At 35.4% G+C, this 26,236-nt stretch overlaps 1 protein-coding gene and 2 long non-coding RNA genes across 12 annotated transcripts in view; 2 read left to right on the top strand and 1 right to left on the bottom strand.

Moving 5' to 3' along the window:
* The window catches only part of LOC106151030 (rap1 GTPase-activating protein 1), a 135,313-nt gene that overhangs the window by 43,103 nt on the left and 65,974 nt on the right, over positions 1-26,236 (top strand). For 5 of the 10 annotated variants that reach the window (XM_086996197.1, XM_086996195.1, XM_086996196.1 and 2 more), the window contains one exon: positions 6,679-6,952. The exons of 1 other annotated variant lie outside the window; for it this stretch is intronic. In XM_086996197.1, coding sequence (XP_086852323.1) covers positions 6,679-6,952 — 274 coding nt within the window. Of the gene's footprint in view, positions 1-1,179; positions 1,328-4,715; positions 4,861-6,678; positions 6,953-8,575; positions 8,665-19,107; positions 19,396-26,236 lie in introns of those variants that run through there. 4 more of the 10 variants (XM_086996199.1, XM_086996198.1, XM_086996205.1 and 1 more) reach the window with 4 other exon arrangements.
* On the bottom strand, positions 14,258-16,100 carry LOC147759862 (uncharacterized). Its single transcript, XR_015331226.1, has 4 exons — positions 15,943-16,100; positions 14,992-15,079; positions 14,708-14,811; positions 14,258-14,518 (listed from the first exon to the last, which is right to left on the bottom strand). It is a non-coding gene; the product is annotated as an uncharacterized LOC147759862 (long non-coding RNA).
* On the top strand, positions 16,139-18,402 carry LOC147759861 (uncharacterized). The gene is made up of 2 exons (XR_015331228.1): positions 16,139-16,298; positions 16,989-18,402. It is a non-coding gene; the product is annotated as an uncharacterized LOC147759861 (long non-coding RNA).

Here is a 26,236-nt window from a genome sequence, read left to right as displayed (position 1 = left end):
TCAGCAATAGTTTTGATTTTCGAAATTTTTGTTGACCTGCAATTGCATGACTTTTGTGATGCCTTAAATTTAAACAATTTAGGAATCCGTTTTTAACTCCTTTGTTTTCATACTCAACTTTCTGACGTCCACATGCCCAAAACATACCAATGTTATTAACTTTTTAAACCTAGCTGAAGATGGTTAGTTGACTACAAAAAAGTTGTAGCAGTGACATTTAAGTCTTTTTTTTTTTCAACTCAGTGCATGACGTCAAGGTAATTATACCTCACGATACACAATACTCAGCGCTGTTCCTATTTATTATGAAGTTTATTAGCTTGCCTTTCCACTTTGGCAAATATCACCAGAAATATATCAATCTGACACTTTTTTAAAGGAAGAAGTGTAACCAAACACAAAACAGAAATTCTGTGTCATAATGTTGACAGATGTCAAGAATGACCTTTGATGAGACAGTGATATTATTTTCTTTGAGCTAAAAAGGAGTATATGTTACCTAGAGTGGATAGGGAAAGAACTATGACGTTCAGCATATTCTCAACATGTGTGTTGATGCAATTGTCTTGTCCCTGAAGGAATTCATAACCTTTGGATTTGTGTTCTCCTGGAGAACGATGCTGTTTCCATCTTGGGAAAATTTTGGCCCACGGGGCATCTTGGAATGTTGACCCACGGATCAGACATTGTCTTAACATTTTTATTCGTCTGCTCTGAATGTCGCATCATATAGTATGGATCATAAAGAATCCCTGTACAGTGTTTTATTAGGATGAGTTAACTCATCCTAATACTGTTTTTTTTTTCTTGTCAAATATTTGAACAGACAACTGAATTTGGAGACCATTAGAATGTGATGTTAATGTTGATTTACTCAAAGAAATATTGTAAGTGGAATTTCTTCATAAAAAAAGTGCAGAAAAATAGCAACTTGTGGCACATATTCAAGGAATCTTGAATCAATAGCAGAAGCCTTATCAGTGCTCCGCATGATATCTGAAATTAGTAAACGAAGAAATAGAGGCTAGCTAAATATATCTAAAACTGCGTGTGAGACGTGTGGAAAAAAAAGCTCACATCAAGGAGAATAGTGATTGGATTATTGATTGGACCATTCATCATTAGATAATAGAAAAAAATCTATGTAAATAAACAACACATCTGACACTGATGATGGATCAGCTCATCGGAGAAATGGCCGTCTGGGAGCTGCTCCAGTCACTGTGGTGTTTTTGTCCCACGGGCCTCTGGAACTGGGCGAGTGACGATGAGGTCCGTAAGGAAGCCAAGGTCAGAGGTGAAGCAACGGAAGAGGTTAGATTGAAAGGTACATGAATATTATGTGATTGTGTGTACAATGCTGGGAAGCTGAGTTGATAGATTTGTTTTGAAAAGGCACAGGGTGCCCATGACATCTTTATATAGCAAAATGATAATATAATAATAAAAAACAATAAGATAATAATAATAATAATATTCTCATTTTCCCCTCATCACCATGGTATATACCATGTCCAAATTGTCAGTGACAGAGATACGATTATTCTGAATGGGCTTTTAGGTTAAGAAATAGATTTCAGATGCAGTGCAGAAATTTGACTAGTATTATTTTCAGTGGCATACCAGTCTTTGAACTTATTGCACATATTGGAATGATGGTAAATGATTACTTACTTCATGTACATGCATGGATTTTAATGACATGCACTGAGACAGAAATAAACAAGCACCCACATAGAGGCATTTGGGTGGTGATTATACTATCTTAAAGGTTACCATGACTGATGCCAAGGCATAGGGAAAATACTATGTTTAGCACAAATTATTTGGCTGGAGATTCTGACAAATACAAAGTAGCTGGCAGTAAAAAATTAAAAGCTTTACCCCCCTCTCCCATTTAAGCTAGTGTAGCTTTAAAAAAATCAATTTTTGCGTTTCTCTTTCTAATCCTCTACTTTATACACTCTTCATTGGCCCCAATAGTAAAGCGAAATCCTAGATCTACGTGCATTGGAACTTCATTGTCACATGTCAGTGATATGGATGACTTGGTCTGTGAAACAATTAAGGGCATCAAAGCAAATAATTACACCACAGGAAAAAATATCATAAAAAAGAACAGAAAATTGGCAAAAGCCAGACAGAATTCTGATGCAGTGTGTGTATTTTGAGATATCAAGTGTGAACATCTTTGACGTTGTCACACCATACGGCATGTGGTGTTTTTGATAATAGACAGACCTGTGGGCGTGCTCACACGAGATGATGCAAACCGTTTTAGGTCAAAACTGTCTTACCAGATGGCCATTGTGACATAATAATAATAATAATAATAATAATAATAATAATAATAATAATGATGATTATAAGTGAAACTCTTGGTCTTAAGCTCTTTTGGGAAACTGACCCTAACAGCTTGCTCTACTGCACTCTGCTGCATGGGCTCTACTGTAAACTATGAACTACTTTGCTTTCTACTGTAATGCTCTTTTGCACTCTACTTTACTCTAAAAGCCGTGATCTACTCTTTCAAAGTCCACTGTACAACATTCAAATCTTTCCACTATATATGCTCTGTTCTACTCTTCTGTACTGTACTCTACTAGTACTATATACTCCTTCAAAATCATCAAATAAATAGAGGTCAATGAATTGTAAAGAGAGAATGTTTGAAGTATGGGGCATCCTGCATGGTGTCATTTATAGATTTGTAGCACTATCAATAATTACTTACTCCATGTTAATGCTAGACAATCTAATGCTACAGCTATTTTTTATTGGTTTGGTAAAAAATATGGCGCCAATGCCCTAACAAGGCAGCTGCCAGACATATAAACTTTCCAATACAATGTAAATAATCTTATGAATTGTTGCAAATTGCTGTCATTGGCATCTGGAGACATGGACTGCAGTCTTGCCAGCCAATAAAGATTCATAATTAGCAAATATGTCCCATATGCATAGAATATGTGGGCCGTGATCACGCGATAGGCCCCCTCTAAAAATCTTCTGCCGAGTTGCTGTCAATCCACATGAACTTAATTACACTCATATCCCTGTAGGAATTCTACTAATAAGATAATGGGATTGTCATCAACTTGGTGTCTTCAACAGATCACAAGGAAATGCAGGATTTTTGCTATAGAGGGAGGGAGCAGGGGTGAATGGCTTTATAAAATATCTTAGGAAACCAAGGCAAAAAAGCTGTACACATGGTTGTTTTACTATGTTGGGCACAATTAAGGATTTGAAAAATTGCTGTTTTGCCTTATTTTGACTGTTAATTATTAATATTGGAGAGAAAAGAATGGAGAGGGGGGTACCTTTGAATTAACCTATTTAGGGGAAAGCATTTGTCTATTGCTCTCCCCCAACCCACCCAATCTGCTATTCATCATCATTATCCTTCACCCATGGACAGAATGGCAGCAGCAGCAATATGTTTAGACCATTGTTGTTTCTCTCTCATTATTGAAAGGATCTCATTTGTTTTCATACCAGTATCATTCATGATGGTACCAGAGAAAGTTACTTTTGGTCTGCCTCTGGTAGCCTTTCCTCCAAGTGGTCTGCCAATAGGTGTTGATGAAAATGTTATCACGAAGAAATAAAAGTATATAAAGATTAAATTTCCTGTAGAAGATCATCCCAGAAGCAAGATATTTCTATTTGAAATTACATCTGATATATCCTATTATCTCTGTATCACATCAACTGTGCCAGAAGCATATTCTAGATAATGACATCAAATTGTTTGATGCTTAGTTTTCCTCTGGGTTGTTTTTAAGTGCGTCTGGCCTTGACATATACATTGTAGGCAATAATGTATTGGGAACTATACTCTCAAAGGTTGCATATCAGAGCAGGTTGGGCAATGCTTTGTACAGCATTCTAACTCGCTAATCTTTTGTACTTTTGTTAGAGGAAATGTAGATATATTTTTTAATAATGTGTAATGTATCAATTATATTATATTACAATGAAAAGGCCACAAAAATGTATTCACTACAAAAATAATAGTTATGAGCTAGAAGATGAATGATTTTTTTTGAGGAGAGTACAAATTACATTATTTAGTATAAGGGCTCATTCCCGTTGAAATTTTCTTTCTACGTAGATTGATCCAACTCATTAGAGACTCTTGCTCAATGCAATCAGATTATCAGATTAACATGCTTTCTCTTGTTTCCACCGTACTCATATAATCACCAGCTTTTCTTTATTTTTCTCAATACATTCCTTGAGAATGAGCTCTAAGAGAGACATAATTAAGACATTGGTGACCTATGCCTATTCTACATTTTATCATTATCGATTGGCATTGTTTTCAGGTGTTAACTATCAGTTTATAGTGTATTTATACACAATGTGTACTGTGAATGTGCATGCCTTTGTGGTAGATGTGCATGTGCATCATGCACGTGTGTTTGAGAATCGAGCAATCATCTACTTTGTTATTCTTAACATTTGTAAACCTCTTGAATAACTATGAAAATATAAAGTGAGCATTTTAGGCAGACTTCCTTAATCGTAATTTAGGTTGGGTAGATTTCAAGCCAATGTGTATCAGTTTTACAGGCTTTTCCTTTTGTGTCCTTGATAAAAAGGCCTGTATTTTGGCGTGAGATAAGAAAAGCGAAAAGAAAAAAAAAGCAACCACAAGTTGGACGAAAAGGATGTTGTTTTCAGTTGGTGAGCGAAGCCAGTGTAAATTAGACCTACACTTGTCTTCATCGGATATGAACTTGTGGGCTAAACTGATTAGAAAGAAATACAAGCTTTCCCTGGAGATGAAGAAACAGTATCAAATTGAGTATCGCAATTCCTTGGAGGTCCCAGGGAAATTCAGGAAATTGAGAGGTAGTTTTATTGTTATAGAGTGGTGTTATTTTCTTAGCAGGCTGTCTCTTCTTTCTTGGATGCTTTTAGTTTTGTATAACAACTCTGATGGTTGTTAGCTGTAGCCCTTTCTTTGAAGAAGAGCTTTCGGCCACATGGGAGAATTTATTCTCTAGGAATTGTGTGTGTGTAAAAGAAATGAGATCGATTGCACTTGAAACCTTTTTGATTAAGTGTTTTATATAGCTTTTGTATTTGTATTTTTAATCTTTACTTGTTTTTCAAAGTGATGGTTTTTTGAAAGCAGTGCAGCACTTATTTCATTCCCTTTTTGGTCTTGGTTTTATACACTCAGAGAACTAAGCCCCAAAACTGAGTTGGAAATTTGTAACTGGTATAGCTTGGCTGAAGAAAATACTATAAAAACTGACAAGATTTGATAGCCAGTGAAATTATGGAAATTTTCTGATAATACAGATAACTTTGTTAATGAACATTGAGTTGAAAATTTATAGTTTGTTAATTGTCTTTTTTTTTTCAAAGTTTGGAAATTGCAGCCCTTGGTATTAATTCTGATATTGCATGATATTACCCTCATACAAAAATAACTACTTGACACAAATTGGGAAATTTGGCTCATTCTACATGTTCTTCATTTTACATTGGTTAGCTTGAAGCAAACTTGGTTGTTGGCCCTCATCAGACTGACAGGAGTAGATGTTGTTACTCCCTTACTAACTGAATGCTAGGTGGTATAGCAACCAGGACCCTATTTAATTGTAAATGTAAGATAGATCAAGACCCCTCCCCCCCCCCCCCCCTTGGTTGGACTTTCAACCAAGTTGGCTGCAAGCTTATGTACAATGAAGAAAAATTTTCCAGCTTTTGTCAAATATTTATTTATTTATTTATTTATTTATTTATTTATTTATTTATTTATTTATTTATTTATTGTATTCAAATACCAAGCCAATAAACAGTTTTGAGCATTAACATCAGTTTCAGACTAGGTTGGTCAAAATAGTGGATATTCAAATAACCATTGATTATCTCCTTGGGCTGTCCATTGGTAGCTCTGGTTCCAAAATCAAAATGATTAATTATCTACATCATTTAGCAATTTTTTATCAAGTATGAGAGCCATATCCTTGACTGTACAATGCTGTCTTATGGATTAAATTTTTAATTTCATTTTAAAGATGCACAGAATATGTTTAAAAGCTACAATATAAGGGGTCCACCCTGTCTGGACCCTTAATGTATTTGACGCCTCTGTATTGACCTAAGGTAGTCTAGGTCCTGCTTCCTCCTTGATCCCAATGTCCATTATAAGTATTGACCACTACTATCCCTCAGGGCTTTACCACAGCCTAGCACCAAGCCCCCATGAAACAAAAATTGACAAAAATTATTAGCACAAACAATATAGAGCAATGCATATTTTGCAGTAGTTTTGTCCGCTGCTGGGGTTAAGTAATGTGTAAATAGACTAAGAATCAGTCTAATTGCAATGGGATTATATCCAGAATGATTGAAAAGTTTTGATCTGGCCAGGACACCTGTTAATTTCAGATAAAAATTGCTAGAGCTCATTTTAAATTGTAGAGTTATGGTGTCTGAATGACGGAGTGGGTGATTAACTGAAATGTTTGTGAAGTTATGATTATTTATGACTGAAAGAAATGATATTTGTGTAGGTGCATATACCTATTAGTGCACACATATGCACTTGCGCATGCATGCACACATACAAATACAATATGGTACAGTGGTTAATTGCATTCATTAAACAAAGTTATTATATTCCACTTCAACAGTTTGCTTTTTTCTCTATTCTAGATGAAAGTTACGATGCTGACTGCGATGAAGAAGACATCTACGCCAGCATTGACGAATTGAATGTCAGTTCAGACAGTGCAAGTCAGGTGTACTCTGAGATTGCGGAGACTGTCAAGGAGAGCGACAGTATGAATCTCGTAGGAAGTCGCCAGAGCTGGCCGTACTCTCCGAGAGTCCCCGGTGACCGTTGCCAGGCATGCGGGTTCGCCGTTGGAGAGGACAGGGTGTCCGTTCAGAGGTTCATATACCACACCATGTGTTTCAAGTGCATGGAGTAAGTGCAGTCATTTTTAAAGCGCACTCAGAACAGCAGACTAACAGATCCGTGGATCAGATATGGTTGACCCACTTGAATGCTTGTTGTGTAATCCCAACGGGGGAATCTTAAGCAGTGCCTAAGTAGGAATTAAGTGGCAAGTTTTTTAGTGGGTCACCATATTTGATCTGTGGATCTGTTAGTCCACTGATCTGAATGCGTTCTTAAAGAGCCTATTGTAGAATTTTTTCTTATCTTGTACAGGGATGAGATTTTTCTGACTATTGGCAGATTTGTGACTATTTGGAAACAAAAATAACATTGGCCTAGGTGGCCATATTTTACGAATTTTGCACTAAATGGCAGTGTCATCCCTGAGTGTAGTTTTAATCCCTGTCATGCTTTTACCAACTTGCTGCAATTTTTGTCTTGTTGATTTGACCAGGACTCAGATTTTCTACTGTACATATAGGCCCCTATATATGTGTTTATGTGTTATATCATATATGTACATAATGAATTTTTTTGGTATGCTTATTGTGCATTGTCATTTTTCTCCATATCCCATAGCTGTCATTGACATAATGATTTTATCATTTTTTCCAGAACAAATAAGAAAATGTTGTTTTTCATAAAGTAAATGTGTTCTTCTGTATATGTATATATATAATTTTTTTTATGTAGACATAGGCCTATCTCTGTAATCGATGAAATGACATTTCCAATGTTTCATTTTTGAAATGTTGATTTTCATACCTGACCTGCAACCAGGATGTGGTTTATTTTGCATGCGTAGACAATATAGGCTCCTTCACAATGAGAGAATTTTAGCTGCTCCATTAGTAGTTTGAGCTATGCCATAATGCAGCCGAATGACACTTATTGTGAAAAGAGTTTGGTAAATAATGAGATGGATTCCTGCTGAAGTGACAACTGAGTAATAAAATTAACAAAAACTTGCAATTGATTATTGCATCAGTTGAGAATTGCCTGGAATTGTGATTGTGTCAGGATGTGAACTCATGTCTCAATAATCACAATTTCCCCTTCCCCTGATCCCTTCCCTTACAGCTGCCTCTTATATCTAAATATTTTATAATTCTTGTGTTTTTCTATTTTTTTAAATTCCTGCAGCAATGTTTTTTTGTTTTTATCAGTATGCTAAGCTTTTTCTTAGAAGGATCCAACTATATTAGCAACAAAATTATATTGAATTTTTATCTAAAATCATTTTCCTTTGCCGTTGGTATTACGTGACCAATGCTATCTACAACACTGTCATGGTTTATCTTATAACTAGAACCAAGTGAAATAAAATTTGTCTTATCTCAGAACAGCAAACTAAACATCCTGCTCACATGAACAGAGGTTATCAATGACAGAAGTAGCCAGTTATGAACATAATGCCTCAAAAACCCCATTGATTTTTTCATCATTTGAGCACATTGAGAGTCTCATATGTGATAGCCACATGCTCGAGCAAAGCTGAGAAATATTTGGCTTGAAATGTTTAGACATGTAATCCCATTTAATGCTGACTTGTGTGAATACTCGGTTCAAAGTGGAAAGGGTTTGTGGTAAAAGAAATCATTGAGAATTGATAGGAGAGAGAAGGAAAAGACTATTGTTATAAATCAGCAGACACATGCTGCTATTATGGAGAAATTAATGGAAGATAATTGCATTATTTGTTTGATGGAAGATAGAAATGGAGATTGTAAATGGAAAAGGTAAGATAAAATGGATAAGCAAAACTCAATTCAGCAATGTGCAAAGACATTCAACTTTGCGTGCATGTTATGGGCATTATAACATAGATTTTCTAGACAAAATTGGGGGATATTTGTTATCTTTTTTATACATTATCTGTTTTTTTCTATGTTCTATGATAATCTTCCTTCAAGGATTATTTCATAGAGATCTTTGTCAAGATTATTCATGATTATTACCATTCTTCAGATTGCACAATGTGTCATGGAAATCCAGGATAAGTTGTGATGGACCTATATATTTGGGGGAGGGGGGGAAGGGGCTCTGCCCCCCCCCCCCCCCCCCCAAAAAAAAAAAAAAAAAAAAAAAAGAAAAGGTAGATTCAGTCCTTGTCTGTTGATAGAGGAAACTGGGAACAACATACATGTACCTATAAAGGCTTTGGATAATGACCAAAATTATAACACTTTGAGAGGGGGGCTATAAAAATCAAAATACTCTCTCCTACATAAAACCCTAGACCAGTCATTGCTATTTTCCTTGTGTTGAGTTTAAGAGTCAGGCCTGACATTGGCTCCATGTACCCCAGGGTTTGAAAAATTGGTAAAATTTGACCAAGAACTGGTAACTCCATTTAGCTATTCTACACAGGGTAAGCAGAGCAGGTTTCATAAAATCCATCTGGACTAAGTCAGAATTAAGAGGCTAGGGAGTTATTTATTTATTTATTTATTTATTTTTTTGTGAGCTCAGCTTAATTATCCCTTGACTTGTAGAGATTGACACGCTGTCAGACAATTAAGCTGATTACATTGATTATACTCTAGTGTGAATCCCTGCAGAGTTGGATCAATGTCTGAATCTGAATGTGCCCTAAAACTTTTTTATTTCAATGAACTAGAATGAATTCATCGAATTGAAGCAGTAAAAAATTCTCAGTACTTAAGTACATCCCAAATTTCAATTATTACGTCTGTAGTGAAAATGGGCTGTGATCTTCGAATATGATATTCAGAGCAACCCTGTTCTGGAACCATATCGGTCCAAATAATTTACCTGTGTGAACACCCCTGGCACTAGACAACCACTTTTTAGCCCTGAGGTGAACCTGTTCCCCCCAAGTATACAAGCACCTGTTTATTCCTGCTGAGGCGTTTTAATGGAAAGGTCTTCCACTTTTGAGTGGAAAATGATCTTTGGTGTTTCAGACAGATTCCAGTGCACCAGACTTGCTCTTAAATGTTACATTTAGCGTAAGTGCTAAATATATTCACTTACTGCTTGTTCTTGAGAGGAAAATGCCTGTCTTGTTTTTATACTTACTCTGAGGTAATTGTGGAGAAATGATTTCAAAACAAGGTGCGGAGAATAGGATATGTTTTGGGAGCTTATGAGAGTAGAAGGGATAGGAAGGGCAGGAAAATAAATTATTGAGAGAGAGAGAGAGAGAGAGAGAGAGAGAGAGAGAGAGAGAGATGGGTGGAAGGAAGATCAAAAAGTAAATGAGAAATATTTCATGATAAAGGTTAAATCACTGACAGATTCTTGTCCAAGGAGGGCAACTATCTTTATAATGAAAAAAAAATGTAACATTGTTAGCACATGATGAATTTAATCGGGTTTCCTCTTGAGCTATTGAATATACTTGTTCAATGTCAAACAACCATTAAACCAACTTCAGCCAGTGATAGTATTCAATGCTCATTTGAGGGCTTTCACTTTCCTTTTTGCATTGTGAAGCATTCATTTTGTGCGAAATGGCTTGATATCTGCAGTGCAGACTTATCCATCCTGGTTCAAGTTATGATCTGTTTTTTTTTTTTTTTTATAAGAAACAGCTGGCCATATTGATCATTAGGTGCCTTTTAACAGTAGCATGTGGCGTTTGTTTTGTAGTTCACAGAGCAAATTGTGACTGACATGAAACGTTGATTTTTTTTACTAATTCAAAAATCTTGGATCAGGATTGCCAACAGAAAATTACTCCAAATGCTTAGATCTGTTGGTTTACGTGTTATTAAAAATACCTGAAAATGAAGGGAATTTATTTTGAAAAATGGGTAGAATATGCATTAATGCATGCAGTAGGCAACCTTAATAGCAGATACGTGAATGAATCCATAATATTTATTTGCTACTAGCAAAATAGTTTACAGAGTCTTATTATTTGTTTACATATGATGTAAGATAAATATATGTCTACTCAACATCATGGGGAGATTCTGATTATTGTCTTTTGTTTCTCTAGGCATTAGCCCCTAATGTTGAACAGCACATTAAGAAAAGAAAAAAGAGTAAAAAAATGACAAATGTAACATCAGCCAAATACATATGGAAAATGCATAGAAACTCTGAATTGGCTGATATTATACACATGCCTTTTCATATCGACTTTTGCAACAGATGCTGGGCTTTCATGCTAACCAGATCAAACCATTCTTTTAAAAGGGAAAAAAATTCATCAAAGAGGTGAAAATGCAGTACATTTAGTGAAGTGTGATTGTGTCTTTTTATAGCAACCTGAATTTGATTTGATTGAAGTGGTTAGATGTGTTAGCAAGGCATTAAGGACATAATTGATTCTTTGAAGATAAAATGATGTTGAAAAAGCTATGAAATAATGGATGTTATTTAGTTTGTTGTATGAGGTCTATCTGCAGAGAGTCAGAAAGACAGAATGATGGAAAATAGGGGAAGAAAAAAGACATCTTAAAAATATTCCATAAAGTTTTTAAATATACCCTTAAGTTGATTGGTCCCAAATCAAATTAACTTTAGAATATATAAGTTTTTTATTCACATCTGTCAAGGTTTTCAAATGATTGTCCTACCCAAAAACTGTTCAACCTGTTTGGTACATTTGGTACATCTGAAAAAAAAAAAAGTATACAGCAGACTAATTACAACCCTTCTCAGGAGTCGAGACTAGTTTTGTGATGTGTATGGTATAGGCATTCACTATCATTTCAGGTCAATTTTTCCAACCTGCAGTCATAGCAAGTAATTCTGCTTTTTTTTCACGTGAGAGACTGCTAAATGTTCACCAGAGGCAGGCTGCTATTTTATGGTAATCTCTTGCTCGCTGTTGGGAAATTATGTGTAGGAGTTATTGTGAAGTATTTTTTTCTTTGGATAATTGGGTAATTATGGCTTATTACACTAGATGCCCTGAAGTGAGTGACAAATCCGCATAGCCTTTTTCAAATTTTTTTTTTTATTTTCCTAAACTTGCTGGATATTTCTCATTATAAATTGCACATATTGTGAAAATGAGGGAAATGGAATTGTAGATCAAAAATTATTTGTTATGTTCAATAATTGTTCTGTGTGGCGAAATCGGGTGTCATTCTGGAAAGAATTTAGTAATACAAGGTACAATAATGCTAGCAAAGTAAAGGATGTCTATGTATGTTGACTGATAATTTAATGATGTTGCCTAATTAGAGGCAGAATAATCCTTTTCTTTACAAGCTATTTATAATATCTAAATTAAATATGAAATGCCCCTGAGTAACTCACTGTAAATTGTTACTTATCAAGGGACGTACAATTATTTCTAACAACCTTGTCTATGGCTTTTGCCTTCACGCGGCCCTCGGACCACTCATTTGGCGTGAAGATAGCATACCAAGCAAATCTCTCAGTTGTTCTGGCCTCATGATTTCCCTGATGGAAATATAATTCCCACATGAAGTTCAGAAAAAAAAAACCAATAGGGATATGGGATTTTCTGTGAAGAAGCCAAATTGAATACTTTTCCCAGCGATAAGAGTGGTAGTAATTTGTTTATTCTGGGAGTCGAGGATCGTGTCAGTATGAGAAGCCAGGCACTTGTTATTTGTTTAATTACTTCTTCAAGAATGTGGTGACAACTGAAAATGTTGATCAACAGAGTAGCACAGCCTGGTTCTTGGAAGTACCAAGTAGCTCTGGTTTGAGAGAAATACCTGGAGGAAACCTTACTGTATGGGGCCCAAGGAGTGATCTTACCTGTTTGGTTAATAGAATGCAGACAAGCGCCTAATGTCAAGTTCACTGGATACTGTGTGCAAAAGCTCATGAATTTGAAAGAAACAAAACAGGTACAAGACTGGAGGCCTGTAAACATTTAGAGTTGACATTTGTTGGAAAATCTGTAAAATTTTAGGGCTGCGTCTGAGGAAAGTTTGTCTGTGTTGTAATGGCGGTCTTTAACCAGCAGGTTAAAATCAGGTGAAGTAAAAACAAGTGAATCAAAAAGCTGATGGCAACTGAAAAAAATGTGTGAAAATTGGTATTTGCTCTACATGTGGATCATTCATGAGTATATCAATAAGATGTAAATAGAGATTCTTAAGCTGGAGAAAGTTAGATCAAGAAAAATTATATAAGACGTATATATTTACGAATAATCCCCAACAGATAAAATAATCCATGACAGATAAATTATCTGAACTGTAAGAGGAGCAGGAGGAATGACAGCCAGTCACCTAGCTCGTATCAGTGGTGCAGGACAGTTATGTGCATGTTCCAAAGCCATTTCCAGTTTTTGAGGAATTTGATCCAGATTGCAGTTCACTGTTTATTACCAGGAATCTTGCTGTATTGTATACATTGAATAGTTACTGCTGAATGTGGGAAATTTCATAGTATATGGCATTTCAGGAAAGAAGAAGAAGAATCCTTAAAGAATACCTGTTATGCTGTAAAGGAACATTCTGTACGTGCCTCTGCACTGTATCTTTTATGCAGAATGATTGAGGAATGTTAGACAGAAAAAAAACTGAAATGATTTGTTAATCAAGGAATTCTAATTGTTTATTCAAGAAGTGCTAAAAAAAAATCTGTGCAGTTTCATTTCATAGAACTATGCTAAAAGATTTTCATAAAAAGAACTAAAATGCTGGTGCAGACTATCACTTGATTTCAAAGAGACACAGTGCTGTCTGTTTCAAAACATGCCATAAAAATATCTAGAAATGTTTGTTCTGTTAATTTTTGAAACATTTGAGTGTTTGTGTTTTGAGACCAGCCATCTGTACTTTCTCTATTTTACAGAACCAGTTGCTAAAATTTGTTGTTGCATTGTATTAGCTATGGAAGAAAAAAAAAAGACTTGTCATTTGTTTCACTGCATGAAAAATCAGCTTTTATATATCCTGAAAGGCGATCAAAAGGCCTCCTTTTATTCACCTTCTCACACCTTTCCTAGACCTTTCGTTTTTTTAGGAAAGGTGTAAAAGACGATCTTTTAAATGACTTTTGTATAAGTGAAAAGGTATACAAATGGCCCACTTTTCTTCACCTTTTCTCTACTCAAAAGTTTAACTTTCATAAACCTTTTGCTGCAAAAAGACGATCTTTTGCTTGAAGAAAAGGTATTCTCAAGTTCATCATTCATCAAATTTTTGCATGCTAAAAGACATATGAAAGACCCCCTTTTCTCTACCTTTTCCTGCTAAAAAGTCCAACTTTCAGATGCCTTTTGTGCAACTTTTCAGATACAAAAGATAACCTTTTCAAACCTTTTTATTTAAGAAAAGATTGCTTTTTTCCTTCTTTTGTTACGTATTTTAATGTAATATTTATTGCCGCGATTTAATAATATATTGATAAACAGAACAACACATGGTATAAATTTTAATAATTTATTCCATTATAACATTTTTGTGCAGGTTGCGCTTGTCTTTTGAAAGTTTTTTGATAATCCAAGGACATTTGATTTTTTGTTTTGATTATCCAAGAAAGGTCCAGGAAATGTTCTCTAAATGTACTTTCAGCCAGATCCACTAGTCCTACTATATATGCATAACTTCCCGCTCTCCTGGGAGTAGTTTTCCTGGAATCGTCTGTCAAGAGAACACTTTGCCTGCCCAAATCTTTGTCTTTTGCTTCCTGAAAAATAGGATGCATGTAATGATAAATGCTGTTTTGGGTAACAGTTCATTTTAATGCTAATCAAATATGATGAAAACAATGGCAACTTTTATGATGTTAGAAGTTTTTTCAAACTATGGACTTAAAGCCATCAAAAGTCTTAAAAGAGAGATTTTACAAGGTTTAAACATGCTTCTATAATAGTACCTCCTTCCTTTTTTTCCATATTTTTTGTTTCAGCTCATCCAGTCCTTTTGCTTGTTTTAGAACATCCTCCTACTTTTCAGAACTGTAGTATCTTTTAATGGCACCTGGTAAATAGATAAAAAGAGTGAATTATTTGAGTGTAATATCATGCAAAAAGTTTTCAATTAGGGCAATATGAATAATGAAATCGCTACAAGTAATGATGAAAATATGCATTCATGATTACTGCTAGGCAACTTGATTGGGCTTTGTACAGAACTTATATAGGCTCCTGTATTACATACCCCATTCTTCTCTTCCAATTTTTTTGCCTTAGTCCATCCACTTTGCTTGTTTTATATGCTGTTCAGACAGCCTGTCTTTTAATAGCATCTGGAAAAGAAATAGATATTTTAAGATAGTGAATTATTTTAGTGTAATATCATACAAACAGTTTTCATTAATGAAAATATGAATGCTGAAATAACTACATGCAATGATGAAGATATTCATGATTACTGCTTAGGGTTCATACAGCAACATAAAAGCAAATTGAATGACTTCTGAGGCTCTAAATCAATAACTTTTCAATAACTCAATGCATCTTACTGTCATTTTTAAGTTTGCATACAAAAGAGGTGCATCATTCACACAAACTTTGTATTTTAATGATAATGAAACATGAGAAAAAAATTGACAGATTAAAAAGGGCATTCCCCCAGCATGTCTACATTCAGGTTAAAAACAAGGTTTGAAATAATCATTTGACAAATTTCTAACTGATCAAATCCCAGAATTTTTTAGGGAAAATGATAAATACAAGCCCTTTGTAAGGCTAATAACAATTTCAAGTACTTTTAATGTCATAAACAGACTGAATACATGTACAAGGGGCAATATATACTAGATTCAAGCACTTAAAGTGCTGTATGAACCCTGCGAGTGAACCAGTGCATTGATTATATAACCCTGCCTGGAATTTAGGTCAAGGAATGTAGGTCGACTCTATGGGATTAATACAGGCCAGTTATATACATGTACATAATCTTTACTTGTACGCGGGGCCGTACTTTGACGTAAACTTTTTGCAGTGTTCTAATAAATAGGACAGAGTGTTCGATTAACAATTGTTTCACGATCGTGATAATCTTTTTTCAGCACGGTCTGTTCTCCGTGCATAAAACCCATCTTGGGCGTCAGTGACACGGTTGTTTGTTCCCTTATTATGAATGATTCAAATGTTATATTAGACCTACCTGATGCATTTACTCATTCTCTTCATCCTCATCAGTTAAAATATCGCCGCAACAAATGCCATCTTGCAAAGAAGTCGACCATAATCAATACGGTGGCTAGGAAATTATCTTCTGTGACCGGCCTACACAGACTTACAGTCCGCGCATTTTCAACCGCCTGGCCTTGCGCATGCGCAGATAGTCTGTAATGGGATATCTTTCGCGCCGATTCTCTAGCATTGACCTATAACGCAGTATTAATGGCAGAAAAGCTCGCACGGCAACCTTTAACTTCGTGTTTTACTCAAGACTAAAACAGCAAGAGACAATTATATAGATCACTATAGACACGGGGCAGACGGTCATCGTTTTACAAGGTAGGTGATATAGTGATTTCAGTTTTGTTCGCACAGTGTATGTTAACACAAATTATAGCAAAGCATACTTCTGGGATTAAAGCGGGAATCTTTCTCGACGCACTGCATGTTGCAGGGTAATTTGGCCGTCTCTCGAGAAAGGATCGAGTTAAACTGAGCTTCATTGGGCTTGGCTTTTGTCTGTTCTAACGTTTGACCAGTTACTCACTGTGAATTTTGGAAATATATGTGCACGTCCACGATACGGGGTAACAACAAGGGGTTGTCATTTTTAAAAGTGTTAGAATATTCCCATGTGTTGGATTACAAGGGGGTGCTTTAATGTGAAAGGGGATGGATTCGACTTAGACCCCATTTCCAGAGATTAGATCGATCTACTTAAGATCGACCTAACTCCCTGGGGGTTCACGCTAAATAGCTGTCAGCCGAGCGGACACGAAAGTTAATTACCCCCTTACAGCTTGTAGTAGGCAGGACGGACATTTAAGCCAGATTATCTGACAGTAATCTAGTGAGACTCCCTGCGGGGAGAGATCGATCTAAAAGCTCTGGGAATACAGCCTTATACAACCGAAAATGACACTATTTAAAACAGCTGCACATTATAGAAAAGAATTAAGTTCTCAGAAAAATATTGTCATGTGTTTTTGTCATGTCTCTATTATTCACTATGTCTTTTCTTTTATAAAGGAATTGGGCGTCACAAGGATGAAAAAGCAGTGCCTGTCGTCACAAGAAAATAGATGAACATCTTAAAGAAGGCAGCATTCCTGTGCTCCTGTTATACATGAATTTCCAGTCTGCAGCTACAATAGAAATTGTTAACCTACGTGTATAACCTCATTGTGTTTACCTCAGACCCCCTCTCCATCAGATTTATGGAATTAAACATGCTAAAATGGTAAAGGGGAGACTGACTCGCTCTGAGCAAGAGAATAAGTAAACAGTTATGTATGGTTGATAATTTTCCTCTGATATTAAGATTAACTACAGAAGTGTAAGCAAGATGAATGAAGGATATGCAAACAGTCTGTCAGTAATATAACCAGTTCCAATACAAACAAATTCCAATTGCATAGCTGATTACTACCTATCCAACTTCGGTTAAATATTTCCATCATGCCCAGGGCCTTACTATTAGGGATTATGTAAAAGGTAAAACTTGCTCTCTGGAGTCTAAAACACATCATAACAATTTTAGAGTGGTTTTATCCTTAGAAACGATCCCCTGGTCAGGCAAACTATGGAGAGGTGACCTCTGACATTTATTGTAATTATAATTTTTGACTTGATGCAATCAATGCTAATACTGACATAACTGCAAATAACAAAGTAAGTGATGAGAGATCCTATAACCTTTTTTGTCAAGGAGGGGTGGTTTTCTGTTAAGAGACGAGCCTCTAGCCAGGCAAATTATGGAGAGGTGACCTCAAACACTTTTTGAACTTGGTGCAATCAATGCTAAAATCCTGACATTACTGAAAATAACAAAGTTAGTGACGAGAGATCCTATTGCCTTTTTTGTCGAGGAGGGGTGGTTTTCTGTTTAGAGACGAGCCTCTAGCCAGGCAAATTATGGAGAGGTGACCTCAAACACTATTTTGACTTGGTGCAATCAATGCTAAAATCCTGACATTACTGAAAATAACAAAGTTAGTGACGAGAGATCCTATTGCCTTTTTTGTCGAGGAGGGGTGGCTTTCTGTTTAGAGACGAGCCTCTAGCCAGGCAAATTATGGAGAGGTGACCTCAAACACTATTTTGACTTGGTGTAATCAATGCTAAAATCCTGACATTACTGAAAATAACAAAGTTAGTGACGAGAGATCCTATTGCCTTTTTTGTCGAGGAGGGGTGGTTTTCTGTTTAGAGACGAGCCTCTAGCCAGGCAAATTATGGAGAGGTGACCTCAAACACTATTTTGACTTGGTGCAATCAATGCTATAATCCTGACATAATTAGCTACTGTCCAGAAGCATGGAGATCATTTCCTGTGAAAGTAATTATCTAGGCAAATATGGAGATGTGACCTCTGACATATAATTTTTTATTTGCTGTATTTAAACCCTGACAATATTGGAATAAAAATATAGTTACTTTCGATTCTGAAAGTTGTTTGTCGTTTAAAGCGTCAAAATCATATGTCTACCTCAAGTGAAATTCGGTGAACACTTCTTCTACTGCTCTGAATGCTATATATTTATACATAAACTCCAGCCAATGCAAGATTGCATAATTTTTCTCCGAAATGCAAATCACCATATTCAATCTATCAGTTAAATACTTTAATCAAAGTGCGAAACATTTCATCATGCAAACAATTTGCAAAAGTATTCGCTTTTTCCATAATGCGCTTAATGTAAGATACGGAATTAAGTCCTGTACATAAAATAAATAGTATACATACAAAAGATCACCACGCATTATTATAAAATTAGTCTTAAGCTTTCAGAAAATAAAAGTTAACAAAATGAGACCTTTCCAGTTAACAAAAGCTGGAATGTAAGGTGGCTTTTCGCAGTGTAAAAGGTGATAGTTGAACTTTTGAAAACTGAAAGTTAATGAAAATGTGAATGACGGTCTTTCCGAGACGTAAAAGTTGATAAAAAGATGACCTTTTACAAATGAAAGGTGAAAGATGACCTTTTCGTCAGGAAAGGATGATGAAAGATGAGGGATCATCTTTCGATAACATTTTGTAGATGAATGAAAGGCGATAAAAGGTGTTTTTTCATGCAGTGTTTGAACTGAAACACCATAGTTACCATCTGGATTTCTGTGTAGGTTTTTTGTATACATTTTGCCAGGGTTGCTCTATTAGAAAACCAGGGGTTTCACGTAAGCCAAAAACTGCTACAACGTGTGATAACATGTGATGTTTGAAAATTGAGAAAACGTTTTTAGACCTGTGGTTGGAAAAGGAGTATATTATCAATTACAAGGGATGACAATAGCATAAACAAGGAAAAACTTCTGAGAAACAGTGGATTACGAATTGGTATCTTTACTAGGATTCTGATTTCATTATGGGAAGTTGTGCTGAATTCTTCGTGAAGTGTTTAGGGACAAATGAAGAAGATGATGAAAGTGATAAAAGGTAAGATAAATTTTTGGTGATAATTCCATCCACATATTATGGCTGTGTTGCTGTCATGCTCTTTGTCTTTTTTTATGTGTACTGATGAATGAAGATTGTGTGCCTTTTAATTTGTCCATATGTCTGTTTGTCTCATTTCTCTCCCTCCTTCTCTCCCTTCCTCCATAGATTCCTCTCTCTCCCTTTTTCTTTTTCCTTACTTCTCTCCCTCCCTCTTTTTGTCTTACATACACCCACACACATTCATGTCTCTCTCTCTCTCTCTCTCTCTCTCTCTCTCTCTCTCTCTCTCTCTCTCTCTCTCTCAGTGGTACTCATCCAGGTATTCAACTTTTTTTAAAAAATTCATTCAAATATTCTGTACACTGGTGTTATCTTCAGAATTGTTGACTCATACCTTTTCAAAAACAGAGACATCGTGATGACAACCCCCATGACTCATTGTTGCCACAGGGACACAGGGATACAGACAAGAACTTTTTGTCTAATTTTACCTTTGGGATAGTACATCACGTACTTAGTATTAAAATATTCATGCCGTTCTATTTTTAATGCTGGAAATGTCAAAGAAAATATTTCAGCTTATTCATGACTAATGCCCTGGTTGGTGTTAAGCAAGGGCATTTTTGCCATAGGGTTATTCTGAAATGATTCATTTTGTCAAAAGAAGTGGAAATTAGTTTCTTCTGTAGTAAAATTATTTCAAATAGATGAAAATGTGGATTTGCATATTTAAAGGTACCAAGTGCAATGAACTTTTTAAAAGATTTGCAAAAGTGGACCCTGGTTCTTCAACTGGCGAACTGGACCCTGGTCCTTCAAATGTCACACTGGACCCTGGTCCTTCAAATGTCACACTGGACCCTGGTCCTTCAACTGTCACATTGGACCCTGGTCCTTTAAATGTCATGTATATAAAAGCCAACTTTTGAGTCATGTCAATGGTACACACATTTTGTTCAATATCTACATAACCTTTTAAAACTGTTAACTTGTTTCTATATTGGTTGATACTTTATAAAATTATAAAAATAATGGAGAAAGGCAGAGTTACGAAAATATTCCATAAAATATGCATGTCAATAATGCAACTTAAGTGTTCTCAATTTTGTGAAATGACCCTTTTAGTAATCATGGAAAAGTAAAACTAAATTGCACAAATTACCAGAATTTCTGCAGAATTCTCTGATTTTTTCCAGGGTTTTGCACCCAAGTCTCAAATTGCATGTTGTTGTATTGTACAGTATCTCTGTTAACCACATGGCGGTTTCTGTCCAGTACAATGACCTTATAATGAAAGACAATGTGGCAATTTTTTTATTTTTGAAATTTAGCACAACATCTTTAAGTTATGAATATTAACATCAATTATCTGTACATTCATTGGAAAGAAACCTAGTGAATTATTATTTTGATCAAAATATGAATTATAGGCTTTTGCTGTTTAAACCAAGAAGAAGTTAAGGTACTTTGGATGATGTTCCATATTTATATGTACAGTAGCTTGAACTAATTTTTAAGACCAAATGAATAATTAATTAGCAAATGTATGTTGAGTTTTTTCTACAGGAAGAATGTGTCATCTTCTGAGCCTTTAGTTATAGTTTATTTATTTTGATTGCGAGTATAAATCTTTGTGAACCTTCATACTGTTACATACAGCAACATAAACCATTGTTTTTAAAATTAGAAAAGCTTAGATGCAGTAGGTGAGAAATAGCAATTGAACACAATGAAAGCAAAGAAAGACAAAAGGTGACTTCACACTCAGGCTATGGCCCCATTCAGAATAGGGGACTTACTAGTCTGAGGGTTCAATATGGATGACCCACTTGAATACTATCCCACGAGGGATCTATTCAGTGTCTATTAGCGGATTAGACAGCAAGCTTTGTAGTGGGTCACCATATTTGACCCTCAGACTTGTTAGTCCACTGTTCTGAATGAGGCCTGTCATAGTAGGTAAATTGATCCAGTCAGACCCAGTCATTCTGTCCGTAAACAATAAAATGACATAATTTAACAATAAAATAACATAATTTATTAGAGAGAAATATGCATGATTGCCCAGTGTTACCTATGGCACAGGTACGGGCAGCCATCACTGTTAATTGTCCACATTCAGAAGGTGCCTGTTAAAAATTCATCACAAGAATGTGTTATAAGTGGCAGTTAAGGTATACTGCTGTTCAAAGTGGCATGAAATTGTGGATAACGCCACCTTCATAGATAACATCTATTGCTGAGGGAGTATAGACTGATTACAAATGTGACAAGTTTATTATGGGCGTAATGGTAAGTTGAATGGAATATTTTGGCAAATGAAGTCCAGTTCATTTAATTTTAATTGGAATTCATTTTAACAAAGCCGTTGAAATGAATAAAACTATTTTGGTCCTGTATGAGTTATTAAACAGGTCCATTATCCACCAGTGTGTTAAGCTAGCATCTGTGTTAGGAGTTAGCTTTTCTTAAAATTGAATACAGAGTACAACCCAATGGTTGGGGATGTTCACTAATTTCCTCATTTCAAGATGCACCCTGAGATTCAGGTGCTCACATTTTACTCTCACCTTTATTGCTCAGAGTATGACAGCACTCTCAGGAAGCCTGTAGCTAACAATTTCAAAGGCGCTGGGGTGCGAGGGAGAGTCTTTTTCTGCAGAAAGGTAGACCTTTTGATGCCTTCAGTTGACTCAATGTGAGATTAATGGCAAATTCCCTAGATCAGATTTTAATTCAGATTGAACCTGCCATCCAAATTTAGGGGCATCTACAGCATTTCTGACTCTCTGAGCCCGTCCTCTCCTGTCCCTTTGCCCATACAGACCCGACTCCCTTCATCTCGCCTGATACCAGGGTGTGTGTGTGTGTGTGTGTGTGTGTATATATATATATATATATACATACACACACACACACACACACACACACACACACACACACCATAGCAACACCCTGGGAAACACTGAACACTTTTTCAGTATACCCATGCCATTATGCTATTATACTGGCATAGAAAAATACAAGTACGTGTGAATACTGTGTAATGCAGGGTGTTATGCTAAAATTTCCACCAGACTGCTCTGTGTGCATTAAGTCAGAGATAACCCAGCCTGGGAAAAGATAGCACTAATTGGTGTGTAAGAGATGTGGGAATTAAGATGTCTAGACTTGGGTAATAAGACGTCAGAGGTCAGTAGAGTGGGCTGTAAGCCGGGAGATAAGGGGGCCTCTTTTTAAAAATTGCCTTAACCGTGATTAGAGAATTAACCCAAAAGAGGAAAATGTATTTAGATGATTCAGTTAAATTTGGTTTGATGAAAGAAACTTAAGTTTTTCTGAATCCCTAGAATCTATGGACAGTGATGTTCCAAAAGCTAGAATTATTATTCAAGGTATTCATGATGATCAGTTGTGAGGAATTTCAAGTATATTTTGAGCAAAAATTGTCAGTTTAAAAAGTGCACATTGTTTTATGTGCCTGGGAACACTGCCATATTTTTCATAATAATGTACCAGTTTGTGATCATATATTTTTGTCGCTGCCTGCAGCATCCTGGTTGGTAGACAATGAAAGTATGAATAAATACATATTACGTGACATTAATTTCTTTGTATTATCCAAACCAGAGCCACAGTCTGCGGTTTACAATATATTACAATATATATTTTTACAGCTTGAATCCTGTTCTGGAACACTAACTTTTTATAATATCCTGACTTCTTTTCAATGGCAAAAATCATGAATTTTACAGATACTGTTATTTTTCAAGTCGTAAATTCTTAAAATTGGACAATTCTTATTGAGTCGTAGCAACTTAACTGAAAAGCACTGGCTACCTTAAAGTTCTGTTCTATACAGAAAAACCACCACAATTGCTACACAGAAGCATATTTTAATGGTCCTAATATTACGTATCTGAAAAACTGATAATTTTTCCTCATTGAAAAGTTTTACAGTATATAAATGAATAGATCAAAAATAAGGATGGATAGGGTGAAGAGGTAGGGGAACAGTGGCAGAGCTTGGGATACATGGGCACAATGGGTTTACAAAAGCCCTTCCTATATATATATATATATATATATATATATATATTAATAAGTGAAACAAAACAAGACCAAGCAATTTTTCCATTCTTGTACCCTACGTGTTCTATTGAAATTATATTTTCTTATCAAATATTTGATATTTGCTATACTTTGTTTTTACTCTTCCCTCCCAAAGAAAAAAAGAAAGAGTGATGAACAGATTATAATTTAAAAAAAAATGAAAAAGAAGAATAAGTAAACTAGATTCAGCAGGAAAATAAACTGCCCAAACTGCTGTATTGCGCATTTTCTTATAACCCAGCTCATGGTTTGTGATGGGGCTTATAAATTGTGTGAACTTAATGGATTTTATGAGCTTTATGGGCAAGATAAAGTTAATTCAAATTGCCAAAATTGCAGTCTTGACCTTGTATCTGCCCCGGTACTATAACAAGTACCCTTACTAGTTGAAAATTTCACCAATTTAACAGCTGTCTCCTGTTTACTACATTTTATGAGCGAGTAATAACTTCTTTGTGAAAAGTGTGTAATATTCAATCAACTGAACAACATTGACATTTGTAACATATGTGAAAGGACATAGTTTTAACTATATCATCTCAAATTAATTAGGGTACTGTATAACCAGCTTACCTGTAAGCAGGACTAGCGGGAGGGAGGGATTCAAAAGAAATTCTCTCTTTGAAGGAAATAGGCATGGTCTAATTCAAAAACTCAGAATTGTTCTACACGATTTTTCTAGGTTGGTCAACTAATTTGGGGGTAAAAAGGTTTACTTTTTCAGAAAAAAAACCTTCGAAATCACAGGCATCAAGCCTGCTGTTATACCTTGTGTATGCCAATAAAGCCAGGGCCTATTATATACTGTACATTATACAATCGTAAGATAGACACAGGTGCCAAAGAGGTAAAAACGTCAGTATTCCAAATATACTGTTTCGTATCAAAAGCATGCATCTTGCATTTTGCTGCAGGGAAAAACATAAATTTTTAGAACCTTGACAAGTCACCTTCTTTGGTGATGTAACAAATTGTTTGGAGCAGATGGGGTTGTTGTTATTTATGGACCTGTTATTTGTACCCCTGGGGGAAGTCTTTTAAAATTTTCTGAAGTTTGAGTTAAACTATATATTTATTGGGGTAGTGGTGAGCTCATAGAGAATGAGTAACCACTATAATTGTGTATTGTACTACAAGCAACAAATTATGATATATGGGAATTGGATGCTAGGGATGTTTGAATGGATGGAGAGAGGGTGAGAGAGATGGAAGAAAGAAAGGAAGAAAAAGTAAACAAAGAAAAAGTAAAAAGTTACAGAAATGCAACCAAAAGTAAATATATGTAAATTGAAATAAAAATTTAAAAAGCTCTAAATAGATAACATAATGAAAAAGAAACAATAATAAACATCATCCTTTGCAGAAGGGGAAAGAGAAAAAGGAAGATTATCAAATAAATGAAAAGAAAAAGTTTAAAAAAACTTGAGTAAAGTACTCTTATTCATAAAGAATACACCTTATGCAGATAATCATCCTACATCCTACATAAGAAAAAGAAAAAAGGTGATCAATTATATGTGAAGTGATTAAAGAGAAAGTAAAAAAAAAAAGACGTTTGAAAGAAATGTCCACAAGGAAGAAGACACCCTATGATTTTCAACTGCTACGATCATTATGTGTAATTATATGTCCTATATGTCCAGTCATCACAGAGTTATTTCCCTTCTCCAGGGCCCACTGTTGACTTGGTGAAAATAACAGGGTAGACAGCAGAAGCAGATTATATAGTGTATAGAATTTTTTAATTAAATACAAATATTCATTGTTCCTTCCTATGATAGAATGAAAAGAATTAAAAGGGAGTTATTTATTCAAGTGTTTTTGTAATTTGCATAATTTTGGTGGGAAAAGAAGTGCCCTAGGCAAAAGTTCTGATCCAGGTACACAAAGATTTTATGGTAAAAGGTCCACTTTTTTTAGAAAAAGACCCTCCCACCCCTTTGAAATTGCTGGTTACAGGCATATATATATATATATATATATATATATATATATATATATATATATATATATATATATATATATATATATATATAACAGGTATGCAATTTGCTTTCCTGGCACCAAGGAGATCAGATAGTGCTTATTAGTCTTAACATTACATTTGGCTCTTGATCAAGGGTTCAGCCTCTGCTTTTCTCTTATGGGAAGATGGACTTCATTCTCGCGTTCACTTTTCTTGGGAATATGATTGGTCAGTTAACTTGGTGAATGGTCGTTTGGTTTAATTATGGTCCTCGGAAATGATGGACTAAGTGGAACAACTAGAGGTCAGTGGCTTATTAGGACTTGGAATAATTATAGAGATAAAGGCACATGGAGCCAGCTGCAGTGGAACTGAACATACATGTGAATTTTCAGTGTTCTTAAACTCATAAGGTATATGATGACCTTCTGCTGGAATACCATTTATTGCACTTTTTACAGGAAAGATATTTCTTTATTCAAAACCTTTGTTTTTGCAGTGTGGAATTGCTGTAAAATCCACAAAAGCTCTAGCTCTAAATGTTATGAAAATATTTAATGAGAAATTTGAAAATGATGTAGCATATTTAGGCCTATGTGGACTATTAAATTTCATGCCAGGACTCTATGACCCAAGGTCAATTGACAATTAGCCCAAAAGATTATGAGGAGGCCACACAGGACAAATGGGTCCAGATTTTTAGATGGTACATGGACCTGGTGCAGTGGATTTATTGAACAAGCAAGTGGTAGAAATTCT

This window comes from Lingula anatina, chromosome 9 (assembly GCF_051362555.1).
Source record: "Lingula anatina isolate TDL-2025a chromosome 9, LinAna3.0, whole genome shotgun sequence".
Classification (NCBI taxonomy): Eukaryota; Metazoa; Brachiopoda; class Lingulata; order Lingulida; family Lingulidae; genus Lingula; species Lingula anatina.
The sequence above is the reverse complement of the archived record's forward strand: the minus strand, read 5'-3'. Positions and strand labels throughout refer to the sequence as shown.